At 46.8% G+C, this 26,200-nt stretch overlaps 2 protein-coding genes across 4 annotated transcripts in view; one reads left to right on the forward strand and one right to left on the reverse strand.

Annotated features, from left to right (window-relative positions):
• The window catches only part of pck (Claudin superfamily protein pickel), a 52,640-nt gene extending 28,748 nt beyond the window's left edge, over positions 1-23,892 (forward strand). Inside the window, exons 3-5 of one of the 2 annotated variants that reach the window (XM_077660743.1) lie at positions 197-653; positions 4,011-4,230; positions 17,740-23,892. In XM_077660743.1, coding sequence (XP_077516869.1) covers positions 206-653; positions 4,011-4,230; positions 17,740-17,806 — 735 coding nt within the window. In that variant the 5' untranslated portion in view covers positions 197-205 and the 3' untranslated portion in view covers positions 17,807-23,892. The remainder of the gene's footprint in view (positions 1-196; positions 654-4,010; positions 4,231-17,739) is intronic. The other variant, XM_077660744.1, reaches the window with a different exon arrangement.
• The window catches only part of LOC144127807 (uncharacterized), a 1,292,097-nt gene that overhangs the window by 503,136 nt on the left and 762,761 nt on the right, over positions 1-26,200 (reverse strand). The window lies entirely within an intron of this gene.

A 26,200-nucleotide genomic window follows, 5' to 3' on the forward strand; every position in this document is an offset into this window, starting at 1 on the left:
TGTAGTCATGGGATGCAGTGGTCCTGTCATGGCAGTTTTTGGATACCTTTTACGTGCATCGAATGGCCAAAATAGTGGCTGGAAATGGTTGCCGTGTTTGTGTAATGTCCAGAATGTCAAAACACAAGCACCCTTGAAATTTTTGGCTGAGAAGCAAGGTCACTGGTTGTTCCCTCTCCCGAAATAATGGTGGCAGGTCAGGAGGATGGAGAAGTCATCGAGTGGTGGCGGCCAGGTGTACCGGTACCCGCCGGCGTCAGGCTTGCTGCTGGGTGCGGGCCTGGTGGCGTACCTGGCCACACTGGTGCTGCTGGTGAGCTTTGCCAGCCCCTACTGGCTGGAGAGCTACGAGGAGGCCCACATGGAGTTTGTGCGACTGGGCCTGTGGGACGTGTGTTTCCGCAACTACCGGCACCCGTCCTACCAGTATGACGAGACCTTTGACGGATGTCACTGGGTGCACTCGTACACCTACCAGAACATCCGCGACTGGCTCCTGCCCGGCTGGCTCATGTTTGTGCAGAGCATGATGACGTTTGCGCTTATGTTCGCCCTGGCGGCCTTGGTGCTGCTGAGTGTGGTGCTGATGCGCTACATGCTGCGCTACGAGATCATCTTCCTGCTGGGCGCATTCATCCTGGAGGCCATCACTGGTAGGGGCTCTGTTGCACCTAATCTCGTACACTGTGCTTGCATCCTCCGGTCCTGGGCAGCAGTGGCAGCCTCTAGGGGCATAAACATCAGGGCTGCTCTTGGGCACCTATGGTCAGCACAACCTCAGCACGTTTAGTTTGTCAGGCTGTAGCATCCTTCAGATGGACACACAGACTGTGGCTGACAGTAAATAAAAACACATCACCATGGAGCTGAGTAAACTTTTCCCCCCACTACTGATGGGAGCCATGGTAAAACAGCGCGGAAAAAACACGAGGACGGAACAAACACGACGACACGAGCGCTGACTTTCAACTGGTGATTTATTACGCACGTGTGTACATATACTATTCCCGCCAAACACTACACAGAACAAAAAATATTCAAGAAACACTGCATCATCACTGAACACATTAAATCTACCTTGCTGCAAATCCATGCTCCAAACAGGTGATTTCGTAGTTAGCCAATGATAATGAGGGCTTGCTAATGCATGCTGCACCCCCCTTGTCAATGTGATATGCCTCTACTAGTTCCCTTACTATCTGATCTTTATGTTCGAAGATGACGGATGTCTGATGAAGCAATGGGGCGCACGTGTGCTTAGGTTGCCTGCAGTGCAGCGCCAAATTCGAACCGGCTGCCCTGTCCAAAGAATTGTGATGCTCCCTCAGCCATTCGTTAAAGGGACACTGAGGAGAAACTGAAGTTGGCTTGTATCGATAGAATAGCAGCTCCTGATCACAAAAACGCCACTCTTACTGAAAACAAAGCTCTTGTAATGTAGAAAATAGCAAGAGCCAAAGTACAGGTGTCGCCGCCACAGACAAGCGTGATGACTTCCTAGGACAAGAGGCGCCACCTTGGAGGAATTTTTCTTACTTCATGGAAGCCACGAATCTCTGAGGCTGGCAAAAGAAGGTTGCGCACCGCACCGCTAGCCGTCAGAAATCACGGAGTCTGCGTTTACGTCATGTATCACGTCACTCCGTTCTGAGACGTCATAAGAGTTCCCTGAGTTTGAATCACAGTGGCGGGAAAAACTTTTTCATCTTCGAATCCAAATTTCTTCGAAATAAATGCATCTTTCGCGCCCGGACAAGCGGCAACAAAGCAATGAAATGCCGAACTATCAGATTTTGCTAACAAAAAAAAATGTTAGAGTTCTCCTCAGTGTCCCTTTAAGACATCGCCCAGTCTGGCCAACATACCACCCACCGCATGAAAGAGGTATCTTGTATACTACACCTTCGACGCACTCAACCCTCCTCTCTGCGTGTGCTGTGGTACAACCACCACCAATCCTCCTTCCTAGTAGGGACTCTCGCTTCCGCTGCACAGCTCGGCAAATGTTGCTTAATTTTCTGCGAGACGAAAATACAACATCAACTTTCAATTTTCGCCCCACTTTCTTCAGACGGTGTGATAATGCATGGACGTAAGGGATGACAGCAATCTTCCGGCGATTCGAGACCTCATCTTCCTGAGGAGCACGCTTATGCTCCGATTTGATTTTGGCCATCAGCCTTTCGCATAACCTTCCGATAGTTGCCTTAGGAAAACCAGCGTCCTTAAGCCTAGAAATCTGGCCTTGCACACCTTCCTCAATGATATGGACACACGACTTGTTGAGGGTGGCGCAAACACAAGACAGGGCGATGCCATCCCTTACCAGCTTAGAGTGCCCAGACTGAAAGCTGAGTAGGGGCTTGACGGAACGAGGCGAATACAGCCAGCAAACATGTCCGGGCTCAAGTCTCAGCTCCACATCCGAGAACTGTATCCTACCTTAATTAACGGTCTCCGTAGTGAAAGCAAGTCCTTGGCCATTTCTGACAAATGTGTTCACGACATCTTGCGTGCATCCTTCGTTTTCAACAAAAACGAGGTAATCGTCCCTGAAAACGAAGGATGCACGCAAGATGTCGTGAACACATTTGTCAGAAATGGCCAAGGACTTGCTTTCACCACGGAGACCGTTAACCAAGGTAGGATACAGTTCTCGGATGTGGAGCTGAGACTTGAGCCCGGACATGTTTGCTGGCTGTATTCGCCTCGTTCCGTCAAGCCCCTACTCAGCTTTCAGTCTGGGCACTCTAAGCTGGTAAGGGATGGCATCGCCCTGCCTTGTGTTCGCGCCGCCCTCAACAAATCGTATGTCCATATCATTGAGGAAGGTGTGCAAGGCCAGATTTTTAGGCTTAAGGACGCTGGTTTTCCTGAGGCAACTATCGGAAGGTTATGCGAAAGGCTGATGGCCAAAATCAAATCGGAGCATAAGCGTGCTCCTCAGGAAGATGAGGTCTCGAATCGCCGGAAGATTGCTGTCATCCCTTACGTCCATGCATTATCACACCGTCTGAAGAAAGTGGGGCGAAAATTGAAAGTTGATGTTGTATTTTCGTCTCGCAGAAAATTAAGCAACATTTGCCGAGCTGTGCAGCGGAAGCGAGAGTCCCTACTAGGAAGGACGATAGGTGGTGGTTGTACCACAGCACACGCAGAGAGGAGGGTTGAGTGCGTCGAAGGTGTAGTATACAAGATCCCCCTTTCATGCGGTGGGTGGTATGCTGGCCAGACTGGGCGATGTCTTAACGAACGCCTGATGGAGCATCACAATTCTTTGGACAGGGCAGCCGGTTCGAATTTGGCGCTGCACTGCAGGCAACCTAAGCACACATGCGCCCCTTTGCTTCATCAGACATCCGTCATCTTCGAACATAAAGATCAGATAGTAAGGGAACTAGTAGAGGCATATCATAATTGACAAGGGGGGTGCAGCATGCATTAGCAAGCCCTCATTATCATTGGCTAACCACGAAATCACCTGTTTGGAGCATGCATTTTCAGCAAGGTAGATTTAATGTGTTCAGTGATGACGCAGTGTTTCTTGAATATTTTTTGTTCTGTGTAGTGTTTGGCGGGAATAGTATATGTACACATGTGCGTAATAAATCACCAGTTGAAAGTCAGCGCTCGTGTCGTCATGTTTGTTCTGTCCTCGTGTTTTTTCCGCGCTGTTCTACCATGGATAACAGTAACCAGCTTGCTCAGCTTTCCGTACTTCTAACTGATGGGAGCCTCTGACCCCACTTTGAGCAGACCAAACTACCTTGTGCCTTGGCACTGTTTCGCCAAAGCTGCCCTTGTGCGATTAAAAACCTGAATAATCGTAGCATAAAGTCGTTTCGTTTGGGTTTTTTGTTTCCTGTGCTCAGACTTGCAGGTGAATATCATTTCCATTTGCAGTGATATGATGTCCAAATTTTGCATCTTAGAGTTGGAACAACAAAACAAAAGAGCCTTTCGGTCATGATGCATTGTAGTCGAGAGTGCCTGTGCTCCCGTGTGCCCAGCGTTGCCGGTGTTCCTGTCAGTGGCGGTCTTTGGAGGCATGTGCTTTGAGCGCTCCTGGCTGCAGTACCCCAAGTACAACCACCTGTCGTGGGCCTACGCCCTGGCCGTGGTCGCCTTCTTCTTCCACACGTTGGCTGCCATCATGCTACTTGGAGAGACCTTCAAGGCCCGCGAGCGTCGTCGCCGTGCCAACAACCTCATCTACAACATGCAACCCAGGTCCTGAGCTGCATGTCACCACCGCTGTTCTTGTGGCATATTCCCAGTGACGGAATCCAGAGCCCCGCTTCGAATGCACTCCAGTGATGGCAACAATTGGCTGGGGGGGGGTTCTGAATCCCATTGGCATCACTAGCTGGAATAAACTATTAGGCGTGCATGCTGAGGACTGGGGCGACCGCTGACATCCAGAGGCAGCAGAACAGTGTAACCTCATTTTCAGTCTTCTTTGTTGCCTGTATGCACATTGAGTTGCAGGTGGATGCCTCTTTCCGTATGAGTGTCTCTGTCATGAGCACTGTTAGGCAGCGTAAGAAGAGATGGTAGCCACTTGCAAAGTGCATAGCATTGTGGGTTTCCCTGGTCTGGCGATTAGCACTTCATGCTTGCATCACATTAAGCCATCGCAAATGTGCCCAGGGTGTCTGGTAGCACTTACATTCAGTTATAATGGACTGCACCATTTCAGCTGTGCCGATATGTTAGCAGTGCACTTTGCAGCAATCACTTAACTCCCAAAAACACTGTGGGGAGTACGTCTGCTGTTACAGAGAGAAAATGCATGAATGCCATGAGTAATGCAGCTATGGCCATCAACAGCACAAGGTAGGCCTGTGGGCCAGATGGTTGTTATTTGCACTCAGTCACTTCAGTTTTGAAAAAAAAAAAAATCAAGAGCCAAATGTGTTGAATTTCAAAGTGTTCAGGACAGTTGTAAACTCGTCTGTGCTTGCAAAATTAACTTAGCTGCTTGTTGCAACTGAGCATTACGGCTCGATGTTGAGCAGAACCTCTCTACAGTGAACGCACTGCCAGTTTTGTAGCATTTGTCTGTGCCCATCAAAGCTGTGGGCCAACTGTCAGGTGTTGTGCAGTGTTTAATGACTACAGTTGTGATGCCTGTATCTTGAGATCAATCCTTTTTGGGACTTCCTCCTCCTCCAAGTAAGAGTTAGCTGTTCGCTATGAGAACAAGTTTGTGACAATTTAATAAGGCGGAGAATACATATAGCTTCATGCATTACTTTAGCTATTGGAAGTACAGCACTACGGCTGCAGTGCTGTACGTTTCAACCGGCTATATTGACTCGTCTCTACCATCACTGTGCACACAGTCATGCAGCTAAACAACCAACAACTGTGTAGAAAAGGGAGCCACTGTTTTCTCATAAGTGGAGCATAGGAACCTGGCTTTTAAAACTTTTTTGTGCTTCACATGAAAAACTTGTATGAGAAATTGAAATTGGACTTCCTGATGCATTGTGAACAGACAGGGAGAGCTACGCAGAAGACTGCGTATAAAGGATAAGCAGTCACCTTTTAACCTTTATGGGCTTCTCATCATTTTTGCCATTTTCCATTTATTTCTTTAATTACTCCAGGTCATAAATCCTGATGGTGTCCCGTTTGTCGATTTTTAGTGAACTTCTTGGTATCTAAACTCTGTTTCATACATCAGATGCTGCTCTGTGAGAGCTGTTATTTGCACTGCCTACATCTGTGATCAAAAAGTAGTGCAAAAGATAATAAATGCTTTGCCTGCTTGATAAATGCATCCTTACTGCTGTTGCTGACCCAATGCAAGAGCGAAGTAACACTGCTCCCATTATTTTTTCATGCGGACTACTTCCCTACTTTTGCACATTGATGTATGAAACTGGGTGCACTCCTGGAGCTGAGCATGCTGCATGAGGATGCGCCTGCAGGGCTGGGTCAGGGATCGTTCTGAGGAGCGCAGCTGTGGCCCTGTTCTCGTCTGCCCTTTCTTCACAGCCTGTGCAGTCCTCCTGCTTGCATGCACCCTTTTGAAGGGCCACGCTGCATGTGTGTTCAATCATTGTGTCAGCTGTCAACTTGAGCAGTGACACTTGTGTGACTTAGTGAGGAGCTGCACAACGGAGCATTTGCATGTCTGTCTGGTTGTGAGCAGCCACAGTGGTGGAACACAGGCTAGGTTAGGAGCTGTGGTAAAACACGCTGTGGGGCATAGCTGCACTACTTGCCACTCTTTGTCCAGAAGGGATACGGTCGATTATTGCACAGCCACGAAAAGAAAGGAAAGGGCACGTGCGTGCGCGAAGAATACCTATGGTCGGCGCACATGGCACTGAAAATGCATTAAGAAACCTAAGAAGGCACTTTCATTCCCAGGTGTTTCCAGCAATGCATTGCGTACCCATGCAACTTCCACGTTTTCCGTTAAGGTAAGTGTGCTCGTGGATCAGTATAGAGCTACCCGGTCAGGAAACGTGGAAGTTGCATGGGTACTCAGTGCATTGCTGGAAACACCTGGGAATGAAAGTGCCTTCTTAGGTTTTTTCATGCATTTTCAGTGCCATGTGCACAACTTCCCTTGCCGACCATAGGTATTCTTCGCGCACATGCCCTTTCCCTTTTGGGCGAAGAGCGGCAAGTAGCGCATATCTTTGCTCCCTGCTCTAGTTTAGCACTTCATCTCAAAAGGGAAGTGCTAACCAGATGACCACAGAAAGGAAAGGAAGACCTCTTTTTCTTATTTCACTATTATTTCACAACTAATTTATTTAATTAAAAAAACGCACTTTTATACCGCGCCAAGAAGCAGCTAACAAAGTGCAAAGCAAGAACTGCATGAAAAAACCTGTAAAAAGCAAAATCTGGTCAGAGTGTAAACCAGAAAAACTTTGCAGATATGAGTTAGCACGGAAGTCAATTTCTTTCTTATACAAAATAATTGAAGGCTCACTTACACAATGGGCCCTTTCTTTGCTATGCATAAAGCCTCGATTATTTCGCATGTGCGCTTATCCCTGTGCGTTGCCAAAATGGTTGTATCATTGAAAATGGGATCACACAATTTACACTCGAGCAAATGCTTTGAATCAGACAAGGAACTTTCATGTTCTTTTAATCTATAATTTACACAACATACAGCTTGTCTGACATTACACTTGCCATATTTCAAGGGCACGTGATATACAACCCCAATCTTGCAAGGCATGTACCAAAACTGGTGCTTGACGCATCTATGAGAGCTTGATCCTTGTTGCCTGGCTGTTCCTCTGCTAACGAGACGGTATGCAAGATTTCTTGGAGCAGATACTACTGCATCGACATCCTACTGTCTTTCCATGCTCATAACACCATGCGAAAATGGGTGAACATATGGCCGAACGACACACTTCTTGTTTTGAGGTGGACTCTTAGTGGAGAGCCCTTTCATCCACTTAATTAGCTTTTCACAGGAAAACCTTATGAGCTTGTCAGTGTAACCAGCAGCCTTTAATCTTCTAACTTGGTCATTGAAGCTTTCAAGAAAACCTTCTGCGCACGATTATGAGAGCACTGGTTAAAGGCATGAGAAAACGGCACCATTTTTAACACCCTTTAAAGGCCCAGAACAGTAGTGAAGCAAGCCCTTCAGTGACCTGGGATGGTATCTCCAGCACACATGCCGGCTTTCAAGAGAGAGCGACAACATTCTCAACAGGCAGATCAGATGTGAACCTTGGTGCCAGTCCGTACTCTCTGAACACTTTTAAAATGTCTGCTACGCAGTGGAGGAATCAAAAAGGTGGTATGAGCACTAAATAACCATGCTCATGTCAGAATAGACATAGCACCAATCGAGAAAAATTAGCCTGTAGCGCTCTTGTCAATATGACTGAGAAATGCCACGAAGACTGGGGCAACTCGGCACCCAATACGTATGCTGGTTTTTTGGAGGAAGAATTTGCTCCACCAATCAACAAAAGTAGGCTTGAAACCAAATCAACTGGCATACCAGATGTGTTTCTAAATCCCATTGGAATCGGAAGTACACAGTTGATGTGTGGATCATGCAGAAGTCAATGAAGCACATCTGTGCTGAACCGTCGGGGAATAAAGGGTGGATCCTTTCAGTGTTTGGGGTCAACAACCTCCTGAGTAAAAAACTTTGCACTCGAAATTGCAAGGTATTCCTTTCGGATACAGCTACCCTGAAAGGGATTGTGTGTTTTGGCGGAGAAAAACAAGCCCAGCTGCGAGTAACCTTCTGCTGCTTGGTCTTCCATGATCCTTATGAACCAGCGCAAAAAGACAACTTCAGTCTACGTTGGCCTTCTGCTTGTCCGTTGTCTTTTTGTGCTGGTTCATCAAAGATCCAGCTGCAAGCCCTTAGCTTTCCTGACACCGGCATCGAGGTTCAAACTTCTGAGTAAGGCACTCGGCAACCTCCACTGAAATGCTTTCAAGCTGTTAGGTACGGCTTTTTGAGCTTTGCTATCTGGGAGTACAGCAAAGAACCTTTCTTTTATCTGTCAGCACCGATCTCAGGCCAGAAGACACAAGGTAGCCAGCAAGAGGGGATATTGCATCAGACTTGTGTCTTTACATCAGAGCAGTTTTTGTAGCCACATTGAAACATTCGTCAATGCACCATGAACGAACTAGCTCATGGGCATAGTCTGAGCTTCTCAAATGGGGAGGACTGGAAGGTGAACCTTAACCCAAGTTGTATAGTGTTGAAATGTTGCTTCGGTAGTGCGGCACTTTCTCCTGGGGAGGTGGTCTTTTCTTCCGGGCCGGCAGATGAGGAGTCTGTTGCCCACAGAAACTCTGTCATCTGATCCGCGACGCGGCACCAGTCACAGAAAGTTACGTTGCTGTGAGGGCCACATGCAGTGCCAAGATGATCGTGGTGTAATCTTGCCTGCTGCCGCCACTCTGGGCAGAGCATGAGGAAAATTCATCACGAAATAACCGAGGCTTTCCACGTAGCAAAAAGAGGGTCTGATTGTGTAAGTGAACCTTCAACAATTTTGTATAGGAAAGAACTTCCATGCCAGCTCACATCTGTACCTTTTTTGTGGTTCACGGCACGATTAGATTTTGCTTTTATTTGGGTTTTTTCTTTGTTGGTTGTTTCTTGACTTGGTATAAAAGTGCATTTTATCAATAAAATTTAGTTGTGAAATACCGTTTGTGTTGTCGTCACCCTTTTTTTTTGTGGTTGTCTGGTTTGTGCTCCTCTTTTGCGATAGGTAAGGACAGTGAAGTGCGTGTGTGTGAGTTGGAGCTAGACGAGCAGTAGCAATATGTATGTTGTCATGCTTTCATAATGCGTGTCAGTTCAGGTGTGCTCTTTGTAAGTGAGGTTGAGTAGCCGTGTAAGTGCTGTGCGAATTAATTAAATGTGCTTATTACCCACGAAGTCAGTCAGTCTTGCTTTACACTTCATAAGATGCTTGGAAGTGGGCAGAGTTGTGTGTGCTGTTCTTCTGCAGTCGGATAAAAGTCGTGCATGAGAGGCCAGGCAGGGAAGAAAAGGTCCTTTGTTCTCGCACCATGGGGGCAAAGGACCATTCTCTTTCCTGCCTAGCCTCCGCTGCATCACCACAAAAGCATGGAGTCGTGGGTAAGGGCCCCCTAAAGTCATAGCAATAGGTTGGCACCATCAGCTTGGGGGTATTTGCTGCTTCCTTTCTGACTCCGACCCTGCTATGTTTATACTAAGTGAGGATACACTCACGCACGCAGAAAAAACGTTTGATAAAATACAGATTTTTTTCAATTCTACTGTATTTAGACTTGCAGGGCTCTCTTCTACTAAAAGGTGAAGCTTGGAGAGTAAAGTAGTTGGTCTCTGTAATTCAAATGAAATTTTTCGTTGCAACATTAGTCGGGACGTAGAAGAGAGAGACAGCGTTGTCTTGCACGTGTCTCTTTCCTGCGTCCTGTCTAATTTGCACTGAAAAATGCATTCAAATAAAGCTTGGGGTCTGAGAATTGCATTGGTTTTGAAAAATTGTCAAATATATGTGCTCTCTTTTAGCTGAGGAACGCACGGTAATAAATCGGTATATCGCAGGCAGAGAAAAATTTAAGATCGGGGAAGTCTAATTTAAGGCCAGTGTCCCCTCACCTCCGTGACTTGAGCATGCTCATGCTTTCATATTGATTCAGGACGCCCTGAAACTTTTGCTTTCAAGAGAAACTCTGTGGAGCTAAATTCCGTGGTAAAGGTGCATTGTGGTAGACCAACAATAATTGGTTTACAAGAGCCATCCTGCTGCACAGCGTGAATGGTGGCTAGCATCCCACTCCAATGAGGGGCCAGTGGCTCTTGGCCTTGGCAGCATGTTGTTCGAGGAAAGACGGCAGTGAGACAAAACAGGAGCCAAAAATGGGCCTCTACATCCAGCTGCTCGAAAAGCAATTTTAAGCAGGAATTGGGAAAGGAATCTGCGATAGGGACTAGGCATTTGATTAAAGGTGTTTCGTGTAGCATTTCTGAAAAGTGTGTTTTTCTTAGTTCTTAAATTTCCACATGAACTGCTCCTCATTTATGCTTGTTTTGTGAGCACAAATTTAATAACTACAGCCGCCACAGAGGGTAAAACACATGTACACGAGGCTGGCTAACAAGTCAAATTTATTCAAGCTAACAGGCACATATACAGTGGGATGATGCAAACGGAAAGGAAAGCTAAATTAAAGTAGTCACTTCACAGGATGAAATTACAAAAAGATAAACTCACTAAAATCCATGGGTGTAAAGGGGAGTATTGTGCATTGATAAGGTGGACATGTCCAAAAATGGGGGGAGTTAAAAAGCAAGAAATTAAAGGAATAAACTTGTGCAAAAGGGTTGAAGAAGAAAGCGACGACGTGAGGACAAGACAGAGTTGTCATGTCTCTTTCTTCTTCAATCCCTTTGTGCAAGTTTGTTCCTTTAATTGCTGCTATGAACCAACTCGGCCAGACAAAAGTGCTTATATCACGAGAAAGTTAAAATTGTATAACCACAGGCATTGGTCAGAGGAGTGATGTGCTCAGCTTGAAAATGATAAATTTGTGCATGGTATCCGAATTGCCACTGCTTTCCAAATTTTTTGTGTTAGCTTGTCATCCTTTTTGTCTCGGAAAATGGAATCGTGCAAAAAGGGAGTGCGTCCACTCGGCTGACAATGCTTGCGATGTAGTCGAGGGTTTGACGGCATACCGTCTGGTCAGGAATCGTAGTGATGAGGAGTAATGGTCACTGGCCAAAGTCAATAAGGATGGAAAGACGTTTCGGTACCACTGCGGCTCTCTTGTTCACTATGAAGCAATCGGCGTACAGATCTGTTCTTTTGTGGCACACAGTAGCGTTTTTAATGATTTAGCATAAATAGGATGTAGAGTTCCGTCGTTCCTCTTTAGTGTGTTAGACGATGTCTGTATGATAAGAGACTCAAGATTCTGTCGGGCTGATGTGTTCTTTTCTGTTGTCAATATCTTTACTTGATCCCAGGTAATCTCGTGGCCAATTTCTTGCACATGCTCGGCGATGGCGTTGTTACTTTTTGGTTTCGGGCATCGTTCTGGTGCTCTCTCAGGCGTCTTCTGAAGTCCTTTGTTTCATCAATATATATTGATGAGCAATCGGCGCAGTCAATTTCATACACAACACCTGGAGATCTTTCACGAGGGAGCTTGTCCTTCACGTTCACCAGTTCTGTTTGCACCTTGCCAGCGGGGACGTGCGCGATGTTGATGCCATGCTTGCGGAAAATACAAGCAAGCACTTCGCTAATTCCCGCTACGTATGGGACAGGAGCTTATTTTTCTTTCAGTTTTTCCGTGCTCTTGCTTTCTTCGGAGGCAGACTGTTTTGCTGGCATTCTTCTTTTGGTGTTCCTGATGAAGGAAAGAGGGTAGCCGTTTCTTCGCAGATTGGACTCTATTTTTTTCATTTTGCTCTTTAGATTGGCATCTTGAATGCAGACCTGTCTGGCAGGGTTGATCAGGGCAGCACCTCCTTTATACTTTCTGTGCCTGGGAAAAGGAGAGGCGAACAATGGGAGCCGGCCGTCAGGGCTAGTACGGCCTTTCGCCGCCACCGGAGTAGGACGCCCGTCGCATCACCATCACTCATAGAAATGCAGACGGTTCGCAGCTGTTCTGTCGTTCACTTTTCAACTGCGTTCATGTTGTTTCAAGTACAATCAAAACTTTTTTAAAAGGGAGCTCGGAAGCACTTGTTGCTAAGGGTAACCGGCCCATTTCAGTCGTGTCGTTTGCGGCTATCGCTGTGCAATGCGCTCACGCGTCGTCTGCTGCGCTGATATGACAGCGCGCGCCTGCTTGAATCCAATTCGTGAAAAATTGTTCTGTCACCTTTAAGTTTGCTTGTCTGAGGGTCGTTATTTTAAAGCAGTGTTTGGCAGCAGCTAATACTGAAAGCTTGGGTGCTGAAAAAGCTCCTTTGCGGGCTGTTTACTCATGTAACAGACGACGCAAGTCGGAAAGGCATGCACTAAGTAGCACGTAAAGCCATTAGACTGCTTCCAAAGCGACACCGAAGCCACAGCTGGCGCCAGAAAATGTGGAGCTGTGCCATGTGGTTTCATCATTTGATCAGCCGCGCACTTCTTGCAGCACGTACTGTTTCTCGAGTCGCAGAGTTGACGCTCAACTTGAGCGGTACGCACGAAAAATGCGCCCTGCTGTCAGTGCCATCAGTTATGTAACGTGAGGCGCTGCACCATCTTCCTGAAGATAGCACTGCGCGGACTACCTCAGCGCAACGGGTCTTCACTCCTTTTAACTTTCTATCTCCTGCATTCTTTCCCCTTTTTCAGCTTATGCATCATGGCACTCTTTTCGAATAAAAAAAGATATAGAGGTTCATGTATGCAATATCGGTGCATTGTGACTCAAAACTTACTCCAACTAAAAAAAAAAAAAGCATTTATTGTAGAGTCCAACTCCGACATGGCAGTAAACTGTATGTCACTCTCACAGTTTCGCATACTTTGTGAAGGGGGCTTTTTTGCAAAATGCTTAACTACGTCATGCTTGTCAGTAACATTGAATGCGTAGTTGCAGAGGAGCGTCCTCAGGAAAAGAACCGATTCATGAGCCTGTGCTCGTTGCTGCCATTGCTCTTGCACTTAGCAACTTTGAAGCACAAAGCTAGAGCTGGGACAGCGTGCTCTACTAATGCAGTGAGAGGGTTTTGCAAGGTCTGATCTTCCTGCAGGGCGTGGTCAGCAAAAGCTCTTAATGTGACGAGAACGAAGAAGTTGATCTGACGGGTAGAACAGCCAATCTCGGTCTTGGCTGCGGGTGAACTGAAGGAGTGGCGGTTGCTAACCAGCCTCGTACCCGCAAAGTAGGCAGTTCTCACAATCCTTATGCTCGCCGACAATTCGTGCAATGTAACCACCCACATAAGTGGTAGCCGAGTTCTGAAGCGATGGCAGGTGCTGTGGCAAAATTGTGGCAGTAAGCCTCTGAAGCACCAGTCTTGCTCTCAACAGCCTCGGCGCTGCTTGCACAGTCGACGTCAGGGGAGGCTTTGGAGCTCAAGTAGAGGTTGGTTGCGCAGAAGAGAGGAGATCAGCGGGTATGAGCCTTGACATGGAAGCACCTTTTTTGTAGGCAATATTGGATGCTGAATTAGGTGCAGCGATCATGGTTTTCAGTAGCTTTCCGAGACCTGACAGTGCAGCCCGAACATCCAGCACATGTCGTTACACCCGGATGACATTCACGAACTACCAAACAGGGATTCAATTGGATCGCTGTTGAATTTTCGGGTGGGGATGAAAAATAATTTCTCTTCTGTCAGCAGATATTTGACACACGCCACTGTGGAATAGGTAGTGATAAGAATCGCCTGATACGTTTCGTCTGTGAGAAATTCACGGGTATGCCCATGTCTTTTTTTTTGTAGCGCTTCTAAATACATAGGGTCAGATTGCATGCAGAATACGTACTTGAAAAAGCCTCAGGAAAGCATGAATGCAGTTAAACACGCATGCAAATGCGAAAGCAAGAATTGTACTGCGCGCGGCCGATAAGCGCCAGCCCAGCTTCTCGTATTTTCGAGGAGAGCGGAGGCACCCGACGCACCTAGTGTATTCTACTCACACAACACCGCCACGCGGCACCCGCGAGTGGCGGTGGAGCCGGCGCCCGACGGCCTGAGGAGAGCGTTCGCCCAGGCACAGAAAGTATAGAGGAGGCGCTCATCAGGGAGACAACCACAGACCGTTTGTGAGCGACTGGGTGAGCATAACTGAAATGTAAGTATCTTCCAGAGTGCGTAGGTTTGCGGTAAACATTAAATATAAGGCCAGTCAGAGTACGGGTTACTGTGGTGTCCAGGAATGGGAGGCAGCCGTCGGTTTCTTCCTCAACAGTGAAGTTGATTGAGGGTTCAATGGCGTTTAGGTGGTCCAGAAAAAGGGCCATGCCCTTGCGCTCTAGGACATAGAAACAGTCGTCCACGTACCTTAGAAATATTTTTGGTTGTGGCTGGAAAGTGGTTAGGGCTTTGTTTTCGATGACTTCCATCGTGATGTTCGCCGCTGTCACCGAGATTGCTGCTCCCATTGCTGTGCCGAAAGTCTGTTGGTAAAAGTTGCCATTATGTGTAAAATAGGTGTTAGTGAGACAGAAGTGTAATAGCTCGCATAGCTCTGCTGCGTTGAAAGGGGTCTGATCTTGCCATGAGTCTTCATCTTCGAGACGTTGCCTGCAAGCTTGCAATGCTGAGGCATGTTTTTGCCCGAAGCGTTCTCGAGAGACCTATATGTTCTGTAGCTTGTTCACTGAGGCGTCTGCCGGTCTGTCCTATATAGACTCTTCTGCATGACAAAGGAAACTTGTAGACCACGCCAACCTGCCACTTCAGCTCCGCTGTCCTGTTGTTCACCTTTGTGCACTTGGAAACAGCTTTCCTAGGTGCGGGGAATAGTAAAGGGTGATTGGTTACGGACTGTGCATGTGTGATGACTGGCCACGATTAGCCTTTATATGCTGCTTCGTGGTTCACAATAAATTGTTGCAAGTTAGCGCTCGCTTGTCTCTCGTCTCTTTCGCCGTCCTTGTCTGGTTTTGCGCTTCAGGTCTATATCTTGTCTGACCAACATTTCCAGACAACCACTTTGCTGAGCCCATGTGTGCACGGGATGACAACCTTTGGCTTTCGAACACCTCCTTCCATCGATGATGATGATGATGAGCTGGCTGTTGTGCTGTTGGGAATGCCTTTATACCACTCAAGCAACATTTCACTCAAGATCTTTGCTCGATACCCAGGTTGTTTCCATTGGGTTGCCTGTGTGGCTGCCGTGAATGGCGTCAACTGCTTCTTGGCACAGGACTGCTAACACGTGTGGCTTAACACCAGGAAGTGGGTGCTCTGCTCCTGTGGGATGTGAAGGCAAGACAGCAGGCATCAAGCATTGCAAACACTGGGAGACAAGTGGTCGCTTTGCATGATTCCGTTTCACTTGCCAAAATGAACGACGAGCTAGCATGCCAAGTTTTGGAAGTAGTGGCGACCGCCCATCATAGCAAAGCCTGCATTAGCACCCAGTCTGTTACTGATAAAATTGTACAGGGTATCTGAATTCTTTATCGATTTTGAACTTTAGCGCATCATTCTCCTGACAAATGCTTGTGGCTGTGTGTTTGTAACCGTCTCATGCTGTTCTCTCGTTTTTGACAATGTTATTTTAGCTTATTTCTGCACAGTATTATCTTCCGACATGGCTCTTTTTACCCCTGGATTTCAGTGTTTCTATCGTTTTGTTATTCACCCTGTGGGCGGCTACTTCTGATTGCCCGTTTTACACATCAGACCTTCCCCTCTGTTTCCCTCAAACCATCATGTATGCCTGTCTGTGTGAATTGCATTCGGTTGTTAGCCAGCCTCATGTCTGTTTCCCTGTGGGGCGTCAAAGTGTCGGCTGTAGTTCTCTTGGAACCTGCACCAACTAGCTCGGAAATAAATTTTTCTACAGGTTTACAAGGCCTCATCGGTTCATGTTAAAGGAAATATACCGCATTGTGGTAGGCAGCTGCTATGTATCCTTTATAGCCTTATGATTTGCAGCTTAATGCTTTCCTTATACTATTCTAGATGAATGTGGAAATACCAGGGGTGTGCGAATATTCGAAATTTTAAATATGTATCTCGTGTGTGTTATTTGGTTCATGTTTGAATCCAGAAATGGATATTTGAAAACACCGGAATATTTGGCACCAACCGAGTGCCGCCCCAACTTGTATGAAGTTGAGCGTCCGTAGCATTTGGGCGTATTATCCGAAGATCGAGTTCAAAGTTTAAGCACAAAAGCACCCTCTTAGCTTTTGCTTCTCCGTCGTTTATCGCGCAGACCAATCGCATTTCGACACTGCTTTCCCATTTGATGAAAACAAGATGGTCAACAATCCCAATGCGAAAGCACAGGTTTTTTTGTTTGATTCTTTCATAACGGGCTTCATGCTTAAAACCCACACCCATGGCACTCTCATTTTGGTCAGCTATGATATGGGAAAGCCCACTTGCGGAATTTCGCATGGGCTCTAGAAGGGGCTATGAGTCGTGGGATTACCAGCAGAGTAAGCCACCGTATGAAAACTCCGCCTGTTACATGGTGCATTGTAACCCGTGCACACTGAAACTCCGGGCAGGCAGATGATCAGAGGGCCCCTGTTGTTAGGCCAAAAAATAGCCTTCCTACCAGGCTGCGGTGATCACGGCACTGGCCAGCCGTATCTGTCCAACTGTGCCCCGATTTCAGATGCCAACTGGCGCCTTACTGGTAATTTTTCTTTTTAAACAGCCTCCATTCTGTGTGCTGTGTGCTGAGACTGCGCTTGTCATGGGTTGTTTACTGTTTGTCCTCTTCACCTCATTTTCCCGTTTTCTTAAGTTTTTCCTTTTTCGGGGCGCATTTGATAACACGATCTTGGGGTAATTTTGCCATTTTTCAGTCTCTTGGTAGTCCAGTAATGAAGTTCTACTTCCCATCACGTTATTCTAGCTGCCAGTTGTGTCGGTTAATAAGTTTCAATTTCCTTTTGCATGACCACGTTGCAGGTTGCATACTGTTATGCTGTCTAATCAAGCCGCGTTCATTTCTGAGTGCGTCTTTTTTATTATTATTTTTTTTTGCTTGATGATTAGTCTGTGCAGATTTGCTTGTGTGATGCCGCTAGGTCTCAGTTGGTTTTGCGTTGCCTTGTGACAGCAATGTGGAGTGGCATACAATGAGGCTCACTTCACATTCACCTCGCTACGTGGCTCCACAGCACTGGCGATGCCAGCTCTAGTGCCAACCCTTCTCTGATGAGTGCCATTCGAAGGAGCACTATCTTTTGGGACACTATCCTATGACTAGCGCCACTTTCCTATACTTATATGCAGGTTTTAATCTCTCTGTTTGATGTAGCCAATAACTGGAAGTAGCCGGGTTCGATATATTAGGGCTCAGCTCTATTGGAGAAGAAACGAAAACATTTTGTGATTCAGACAAGCACACTGCAGTGCTATAAAGCAGCATTGCACAGAGAATTGAAACGTATGCCGCACCTACCACTCCTCAGTGTGGAAAATAACTTGTGTTGTCGTGCAGCACATTTACATTATTAACAGCCTTGTGCATTGTTTTCCTGTTGCCTAGCATGCTCTTTTCACTGCACCCCACTAACGACTAACTGCAGCTGGGATTCTCTGCTCTGTTGGCCCATCCCTCTCCTCTAACACAGGCCCGGAACCTCTCTCTCTCTGCTTGAAGCCTCCGGCACAGAGAAGCCGCCCACTGCAGCCGAATAACCTGCACCTGAGCAGTGACCACTTCAGACTGGCTAATATTTTGCGTCAGCCCTCTGATGGAAGAACAGTTCAGCTGGGATTGGAATTTTGACGCAGCCTGTGACATGCGTGGGCAGCAGAAAATGTCAGAAAATTGCAGTATGACCAACTCTGACACTGTTGACACAATATGCAATCACATTGTCTGTTCAGCTCTGTTTTTTTTACTTGTTCCCACATCTTTGGTGTGTGACAACCTTGACGTTATCCAGGCCACTGTTTATATCAGCTGAAATTGAGACTGTTCAAAGACAGTTGATGGCAGTTGTGATGAGAAATGTGCATTCAGAAAAGGTGTGAGGGCAACTGCATGAATCTTGCCTTGGCTTGTGTACATAGGAACACTAGGCCCACTGCCGACTGGCACTTGACGCTTCTCCATTATATGTAAGGCACTCTCCTGGCTAACGCTTTCTCTGCTGAGAGGCTTTCTTTTGTCTGTCCATTGTGCTCTTGTTAAAGCAGTCCACGTCACACTCTGTTCTGTTGTTCATATGGAGACTGAAATGGAGGTGCCTTTGCTTGTATGCTTATACTGCCATCATCCTTTACTCAATTGTTGTAGCTCCTGTTAGGAGGTCGTCCTGAAGCTTTACAAAATTGCATGGCAGTAGGGGCACTGAGACACGAACCCCACTGGCACCGTATTTGCTATTATTCCAGTAACTAACCCTCTCATGGTGTGGGGAACTGGCTGTTTCATTTTTTCGTCTTGAAATGTCCAACTGCATGCACTCGCAGCAGAATTGTGCGCTCTATCCTGGCAGCAAACGTAACAACATCTCAGCAGTGCAGATGAACTCGGTTAAACTGAGCTCTCACGCGTTCGGTGCCAGCCATTACTGGAAGGATGAAGTCGGTAGAAGCTAGAAGGTACGACCAAGCATGGCAGGCTGATTGCATCAGAGTGCACGCTGTGGGATCGAAAGATGGCAGTTTGGGTTGCGTATCAGCTGCACTAAGCAGCCACAAAACAAGTGACGCAGCGGCTGAACCGCTTTGGCTTGACTCTGAAGTAGCAGGTGGAGTGCAGAAACCAGCAGAGCCACTGAGAACAGCGAGGAGGAACTGTTCCTGACTGTCTTTCCCCCTTTTTCCCTCTGTGAAGGACGGCGCCGGCTGATCCGGCAACGCGCCTTTACCTTTTCCCTGCTGGTGGCACCTCTGTGTGATGAAGAGAGAGAGCACCATGGGCTGACCTCCTACCCTCCTCTCCCCACTAAGTGGTAGTGGGGAGAGGAGGGTCGGAGGTCAGCCCATGGTGCCTCTCTCTCTTCATCACACAGAGGTGCCACCAGCAGGGAAAAGGTAAAGGCGCGTTGCCGGATCAGCCGGCGCCGTCCTTCACAGAGGGAAAAAGCCGGGGAAAGACAGTCAGGTTTGCATGAGTTGCAAAGGGCCACGAATGTGCCGATCATGTGATGGGCATTTGGATGCCATTTGAGCAGCTTTGGGGATTAAGGGCGTTTCTATTCTTGGCTGCACTGCTCTTTTAAAAAACTTGTTAGCTTCTTTGCATAGCTGATGAGCACAATCCTTTTCAGTGTATACTAGTAAGATTGTTCAGGGTATTCTATGGGCTGCCACTGAGCACTTGTGGCTGTCTGCTTGCTTCCTTTTGTCCTGTTGTGCCCAGCTGTGCTCTTTGTACACATTGGACCTGTGGGCTGCATGGTGGTGTTGCATGTCTCCTTTCAGCCATAGGCTGATGCCTACACTTGCTAAACAGTATGAAATGTGCACTCACATTCCCTCAATAGTGCCACAAACAAGCTTCAAGATGAGCGCTGCCCAGAGGGACGATGCTCTTCTTGTGGCTGCCCTTACTTTTACTCCCCCCCCCCCCCCCCCCAGCTGTACCTGCTGGGCTTTGATGAGAGCAGCACGTTTGAATCTGAAACTTTGGCCTGTGTTAACACCTGCTTTTTTTAACTCTCTTTGTTTGAATCAAAAGTATTCTGGGGTCTTCAGCTTACACACTGTGCCTGTCCTGTCTGGACCTCCTCTTAATAATCACTGTTTAATAATTTCAATCCACAAAGAAGCATGTGTAGCATTGAAACTGGCCAGTGGCTAGCCGAGCGTCTGCAATGGCTTGTGAGAGAGCTCGGTTGATGACTACTGGTGGACTGTTATCAGACGTCTAGGGAAATGGAACTTGGTTAAGCATCAGCTATCCTCTTGCGGAAGTGGTCTTCCATGGCAGTGTTGTAATCCGCTTGTCATCTCTGCAGCCTTTTAGACAATGCCAATGGTTGTAGTGTCTGTGCAGCGCCACTTTCCCTATTCCATGGCTAAAATGTTGAACCATGCTGAATGTAAAAGCGCAAAAAACAAGGACTAAGAATAAGACACACAACACGAGCCAACACAAACCAACTCGGCCTTTATTGCTTAAATGTTCACTGTGTTCTTCTGAAATAGGCTGCTTGAAACCTCTGCTTGTTTAAAAGGTATATCCTCTTGTAAGGGCTGCAGTTTTTTTCCAATGTGGCCTTACACGGAAGCGATATTTTTCTGTCAAATTTTTCTGACTGCAGCAGAGCCTCGATTATGCATCCCGGCGAATCCTTCAAATACGTAATGCATTGAAAGTATAATTATACCATAATTATAAAACACACGCCCACGACCGGTGCGAATTAACCACATCACGTAAGTAAAAAAGGTTGCTAGATCAGCTTAGAGTGGCAAAGTCATGTGATTCAAGTGAAGATCTAAATTCTCAGAAGACCTTGCATTTGACTGACCGTAATGGTGCCTGCCGGTGGTTTGGAGCAGCGGCTGTCAGTGTGCGGTGGTGTTCGCCTGGCCTGCTTTTTACTGTGTCGAAGGCCTTGTATAAGTAAATTATACGAACACTGTAACATGAGATTATTGTTTGATTGTAAACAGGTAACACAATTAGACCTTTTATAGTAAACGGGACTAGATCCAAAGCATCTTCGCTGTGCCTTTGATGTGAAGCAGGCCTAGCATAGCAACACTGGGTGAATGGTGCTCTACTACAGCACGTATTGTCTGAGCCTGGCAGGTGACATGACGGCGCAAGAAAACGTGCCTCTAGCATGGGTACTCCCAATCGTGGTCTTTTGTGCAGCGCAACGTTTTACACCACAGCATAAGCACCCCGTGTCGCGGGAAACACGGTGTTTGGCGTGACAGAAAAATCCAGATTGATCGAAAAGGTGTCTTTTAAAGAGGCTCCCATAGATGGCGCTAGACACACCATCTTCAGCGATAGGAGCAACCACGAGCAACATGACAAGCGCACGGATCGTCGGCCGCTGTCTTCTGACGACTCATGTTACAAGCGGCGCCTCTCGAGCTACTACGCTGCATTCCTAGTGACCGTACCTATGTAGCCCACGAAGGAAACCCTTGACATTCAGGATGCGAGTCAGACTCGCTGCTGCTGCTCCATGCAGGCACGTTCATACAGCTTAGTTAAACTGGAGGTTAATGTGTATGTCATGTGCTCTTTCACATAATTATTGTGGCTGTGAAAGAGTTAACAGTGTCCGTGTCTGTGGGAAAGGGGAACTGCTATCACGTCGCACCCTTAAACACGGAGTTTAAGTGCCCCCAACTTTTTAGCATTTCTGGTGCAAACGCCGAGCACACAAGACGACTTAGCAGCGCTGAGGCACTACATGTTTGCGGTTCCAGGCGCAGCCTGGCGAGAGGGATGACGCGTGCGTGGCCGTACCGAGTGTATGCAGGCTGTCAGCTCCCACCCAGCGTAATGTGCTGCATGGGCAAAATTATGCTTTTGGCTTACTTTTCCTTTTTCAAATTATCGGCTGCCAAGTTCGGGGTGCGGCCCTTACACGAGTATATACGTATATGTTTCAGTCATATATTTTAACCACGTGGGTTTTCTTTCACGTGCCTTATCCTTTTGGCGTGCACGGCTTTCCTCAGAGTGTCGTGTAAGGTTTTTTTTTGCATTCCTATTCATGGATTTTTCATCGTGCAACAATGTTTCAAAGCTGTAAGCAAACCTCGGAACTGACTGTGAGGTGCCTTTGCCAGGGTGGTTTGCATATGATGGCCTGCTGGGCTTGCACAAGCTAGTTAAGCGGGAGACTGGGCTAGTTGGTTTACCATGATTAAGGAGCAGTGCACCAGGAGAAACAGACAGGAAGAAGGAGACAGGCATTGAACTTACGGCTAAATTTTATCCAGGAGCGTGCCAGAATAATTACGGTACAACCACACAACAAACACAAGCAGGTCGTATAAAATACGGACCCCCTGCAACCTTAATCATAGTTTACCTTCGCACATTCAGGAATGCCAACTCTTTTTCTTGAGAGAAGATTAGACGGGGTGCTGATACATGAACTCCATGCATGAGCTATTGCCTTTGCTTCGATAATCTCCGTTGTTATTTTGCACTGGTTTTTGGCCAGGATTTTGCTGCCAGGAAAATTGAGTTTGCAGGCTGGTTCGTACTCACAATCGCAGCATTTTAAGTTACACCACATCAGGATTTGTGACGAAACATTGCCGCGATTGCAAGCACAAACCTGCATGCAAACCTGATTTTCCCGGCTGCAAAATCCTGGCCAAAACCAGAGCAAAATAACGAGAGAGATTATTGAAGCGGAGGTAATGGCTCATGCATGGAGCTCATGCATCGGCACCCCGTCTATTCTTCTTTCAAGAAAAAGAGTTCGCATTCCTGGATGTGCGAAGGTAAACTGTGATGCCTAGTATACGTTGCATCTGTCTGTGTCTTTGTCCATGCCTTTCATGAGCACTAATGAGAACACATTTTGAGGCGTTCATGGCTTTGCTTCTGATAAAGACAGACAGGTCTGTGCACTTGCTTGCCATCCACAGTTAAATGAAGGGCCTAAGAGGACTTGTTGCTGGTGTCAGGCACTAAAGGAAGTGCCCAGCAAATTTTCCACCTCTGCCTGACACCAGCACTGTCCACCAGAAAGAAAAGTGTTTGTCTTGCAGTTTCAGTACAAGTAACTTCTGAGCTGTCACAGTGTTTGGTAAATGTGCTCACTGTTTTTTGTCTTCTGAGTAGGGATAACCGACCACTCCTCTCCGTGTGCAGCTACTAAAATGGCTCAGGGCTGGAATGTCAGTCCCAAGGAGCGGGTTTATCTCATACTTTTTGTTTTTCAATATACAATTTTAGCTGCTACGTGCACCTGTCGTTTGTCTTTTTGCAGCAGCTCTGGGTGTTGGGAGGCAAGCCACACGCTTTGCTTCCAGATCATGCACACTGATGCAATATATGCAGTCTGGAATGCATAGTGGACATCCTAAGTTGTGCTTGACACAACTCGGGAACAGTGATATGCAGCGTTGTCTCGTCTGCTAGTACTGGTTTTGTACACGCTATAGTGACATTCCTTGTAATGCTGTCCTTTTGGCCAGTTTTTCTGCCCAAGCTGATCACAAGTTTCTGCTGTCCTTCCAGCAGTTGGCATCATGTGTCATGGAATTATTTTTCTTCCGACTGAAATGATGGATTTGTGCATTTATTGAACTGAGTGGGCCAGCTGCCTATTCTGGGTTGATGATTGGATATCCTGGTCTCAGTGCAAGGCCTAGCGCATTTAAAATTTTTCCTTTTGTTTCCTTGGCCTAAGTAGTCCAGCGGCAGTGCAGTGCAAGAAATGTGCCCACCTTTCGTGAGGAGCAAGCCTGTGCGCCACTTGAAGTGTCCTTAGAACATGGTGCTGATCTAAGTCTGCTGAAGGAGGCCAGAAAGGTTGTTAAAGCAGCATCTAGTCACGCTTGTGTCTGCGTATTGGCACACATGGCCTCAGCATCTGATTACTGTCATGTTTTATACATGCAAACTGTGCCCTTATTGTTTCATGTTACTTGCTTGGCTTATGCGCAGCATTTTAAGCCTTGGTTCATGCTCTTCATGCATGTAATGAGCAGTCTCCCACTTGCTGTATCTCCCATCACAAACTTTTTCGTACGAACAAGGACTTTCTGCATGGATGCTTTATGTTAAATGTGTATTTTGATGGGAAATAAATTGATTTTTAACATCACCTTGTCAAGGCTCACCATTCTGTGCATTGTTTGATGTCAAAAAAACTTGAATGTGCAAGAACACGTGTGATGAGGGGCTTGTGGGCAGAGATGAGCATCCTCACGAGGGCGAACCCCCATGAGGGTGTCCTCACCCTCACCTCATGAGGATTTCACTCGGTGAGGTGAGGGTGAGGGAGGATGGGCGGATGAAAATTTGTGAGGTGAGGGCGAGGGAGGGAAGACACGATGGGGTGAGGGTGAGAAAGGGCAGAATTCACTATTCGAGGGCGAGGGTGGTGGCCCAAACTGTACTCCGGGCTAACACTTTTGCCTGTGCCGGTTATGCATTCCCATTTTAAAGCGCTACTTCTTAGGGTGAAGATCCCGGGGAAGACGTAGTTTCTCCTCTCTGGAGGTACACGAGGTGAACACAAAACGCGGGTGCAGCACACCTCCGTCGTTGTGATGTACTACACCGTCGAAAAAGCACTCTTTTAACTCAAAAACCATTTTTTAGAAACTGTGTAAATTATTCGGTGAAACACCCTGTATAGTGTGCTAAGGGGCCTCTAGCCGGCCCGTGCGGGTGGCTGCCAGTCCAACGGGAACCATGTTAGTACCGTAGTCAACATTTTCATTATCAGTCCCAACTCTGTTGGATGATCAGAGTGGAGAGTAAAACATGCAGAAATTATACCCAGTAAGGCTGTTGAATTCCCAAGTTCTAGGCCTTCTTTCCTGGAACGAAGTCAGATTTCTGCTCAGTGAGGTTTCACAGAAGTGGCTACAGCGCAAAAAACGCTTCTGCGAAATTCCATTGTCAAATCAAACCCTGTTGGCGGCGTTGGCATGGAATTTTTTTATTCACACTGTAATTCAGTACAGTCATATCTTCTTTCTATATTCTATTTACTCTGGAACTGTGGTATAGGAAAGTGGTGCCGCATTGTGGTGGGCAAGGGCGACCACTGCAGTCTTACCATGAGAATAAAGCATCATATTAACCACCTTGGTCTGAATCATCGCTCGCTCCGCCTTAAATTGTACGATGTGCTAAAACAGAAAAAGTTGTACTGCTCTCCAAATAACATCAGCATCTCTTGGTTTATTTCTGTCCCTGGTATGACCTGTGGCCGCGTAATCATGCACCTGATTTTATGAACCAAGTTTCTAGCAGACATGGTAGGTAATTGACACTCAGCGTTTGAGTAAGGCATAGACGTGCAAGCAAAAAAATCATGGGCGGTTTCGCTTGGGGGTTAACCATGAATTATCGTGCGCTAGCACCATTGGTCCTGTTTCGCATAGTTTATCTTGACTTTCTATGCTGTTGCTTGGCCTGAACATGCTTACTTTGGTTGATATGTCATATGATGTAAGTTTGCATGTTATTGCATCATTTTAGACTTGTACTGCGGTAGAATTGGTCATTCTTTACATTCACAGATACCTGGGAGACCTGATTCCGCTTCAAGCACAGGGGTGCAGCGGTTAAGCTATGCGCCACTGCGGCTTGCAAGACCCATGTTGTTCCTGAGGAATCTCTCGTGACTAATTAAATTGAACTGCTACGGTGGGCAGTTTGCTCACAATCCTATAGGCAGCTTGTGATGACGTCACAGCGTCACATGTCCAAGGTGGCCCGCGTACTAGAAGCAGGCTTCGGACGAACAGACAACCACTTTTTGGCAGATTGAAAGCAATAGAGCACTAAAATGGCAACCACAGGAAGACAACCACTTTTTGGTGGATTGGAAGCAATAGAGCACTAAAATGGCAACCACAGGAAGACAACCACTTTTTGGCGGATTGGAAGCAATATAGCACTAAAATGGCAACCACAGGAAGACAACCACTTTTTGGCAGATTGGAAGCAATAGAGCACTAAAATGGCAACCACAGGAAGACTACTTTTTGGCGGATTGGAAGCAATAGAGCACTAAAATGGCAACCACAGGAAGACAACCAACTTTTGGCGGATTGGAAGCAATAGAGCACTAAAATGGCAACCACAGGAAGACAACCACTTTTTGGCGGATTGGAAGCAATATAGCGCTAAAATGGCAACCACAGGAAGACAACCACTTTTTGGCAGATTGGAAGCAATAGAGCACTAAAATGGCAACCACAGGAAGACAACCAATTTTTGGCGGATTGGAAGCAATAGAGCACTAAAACGGCAACCACATGAAGACAACCACTTTTTGGCGGATTGGAAGCAATAGAGCACTAAAATGGCAACCACAGGAAGACAACCAATTTTTGGCGGATTGGAAGCAATAGAGCACTAAAATGGCAACCACAGGAAGACAACCACTTTTTGGCGGATTGGAAGCAATA

The sequence above is a fragment of the Amblyomma americanum genome, chromosome 4 (assembly GCF_052857255.1).
Source record: "Amblyomma americanum isolate KBUSLIRL-KWMA chromosome 4, ASM5285725v1, whole genome shotgun sequence".
Taxonomy (NCBI): Eukaryota; Metazoa; Arthropoda; class Arachnida; order Ixodida; family Ixodidae; genus Amblyomma; species Amblyomma americanum.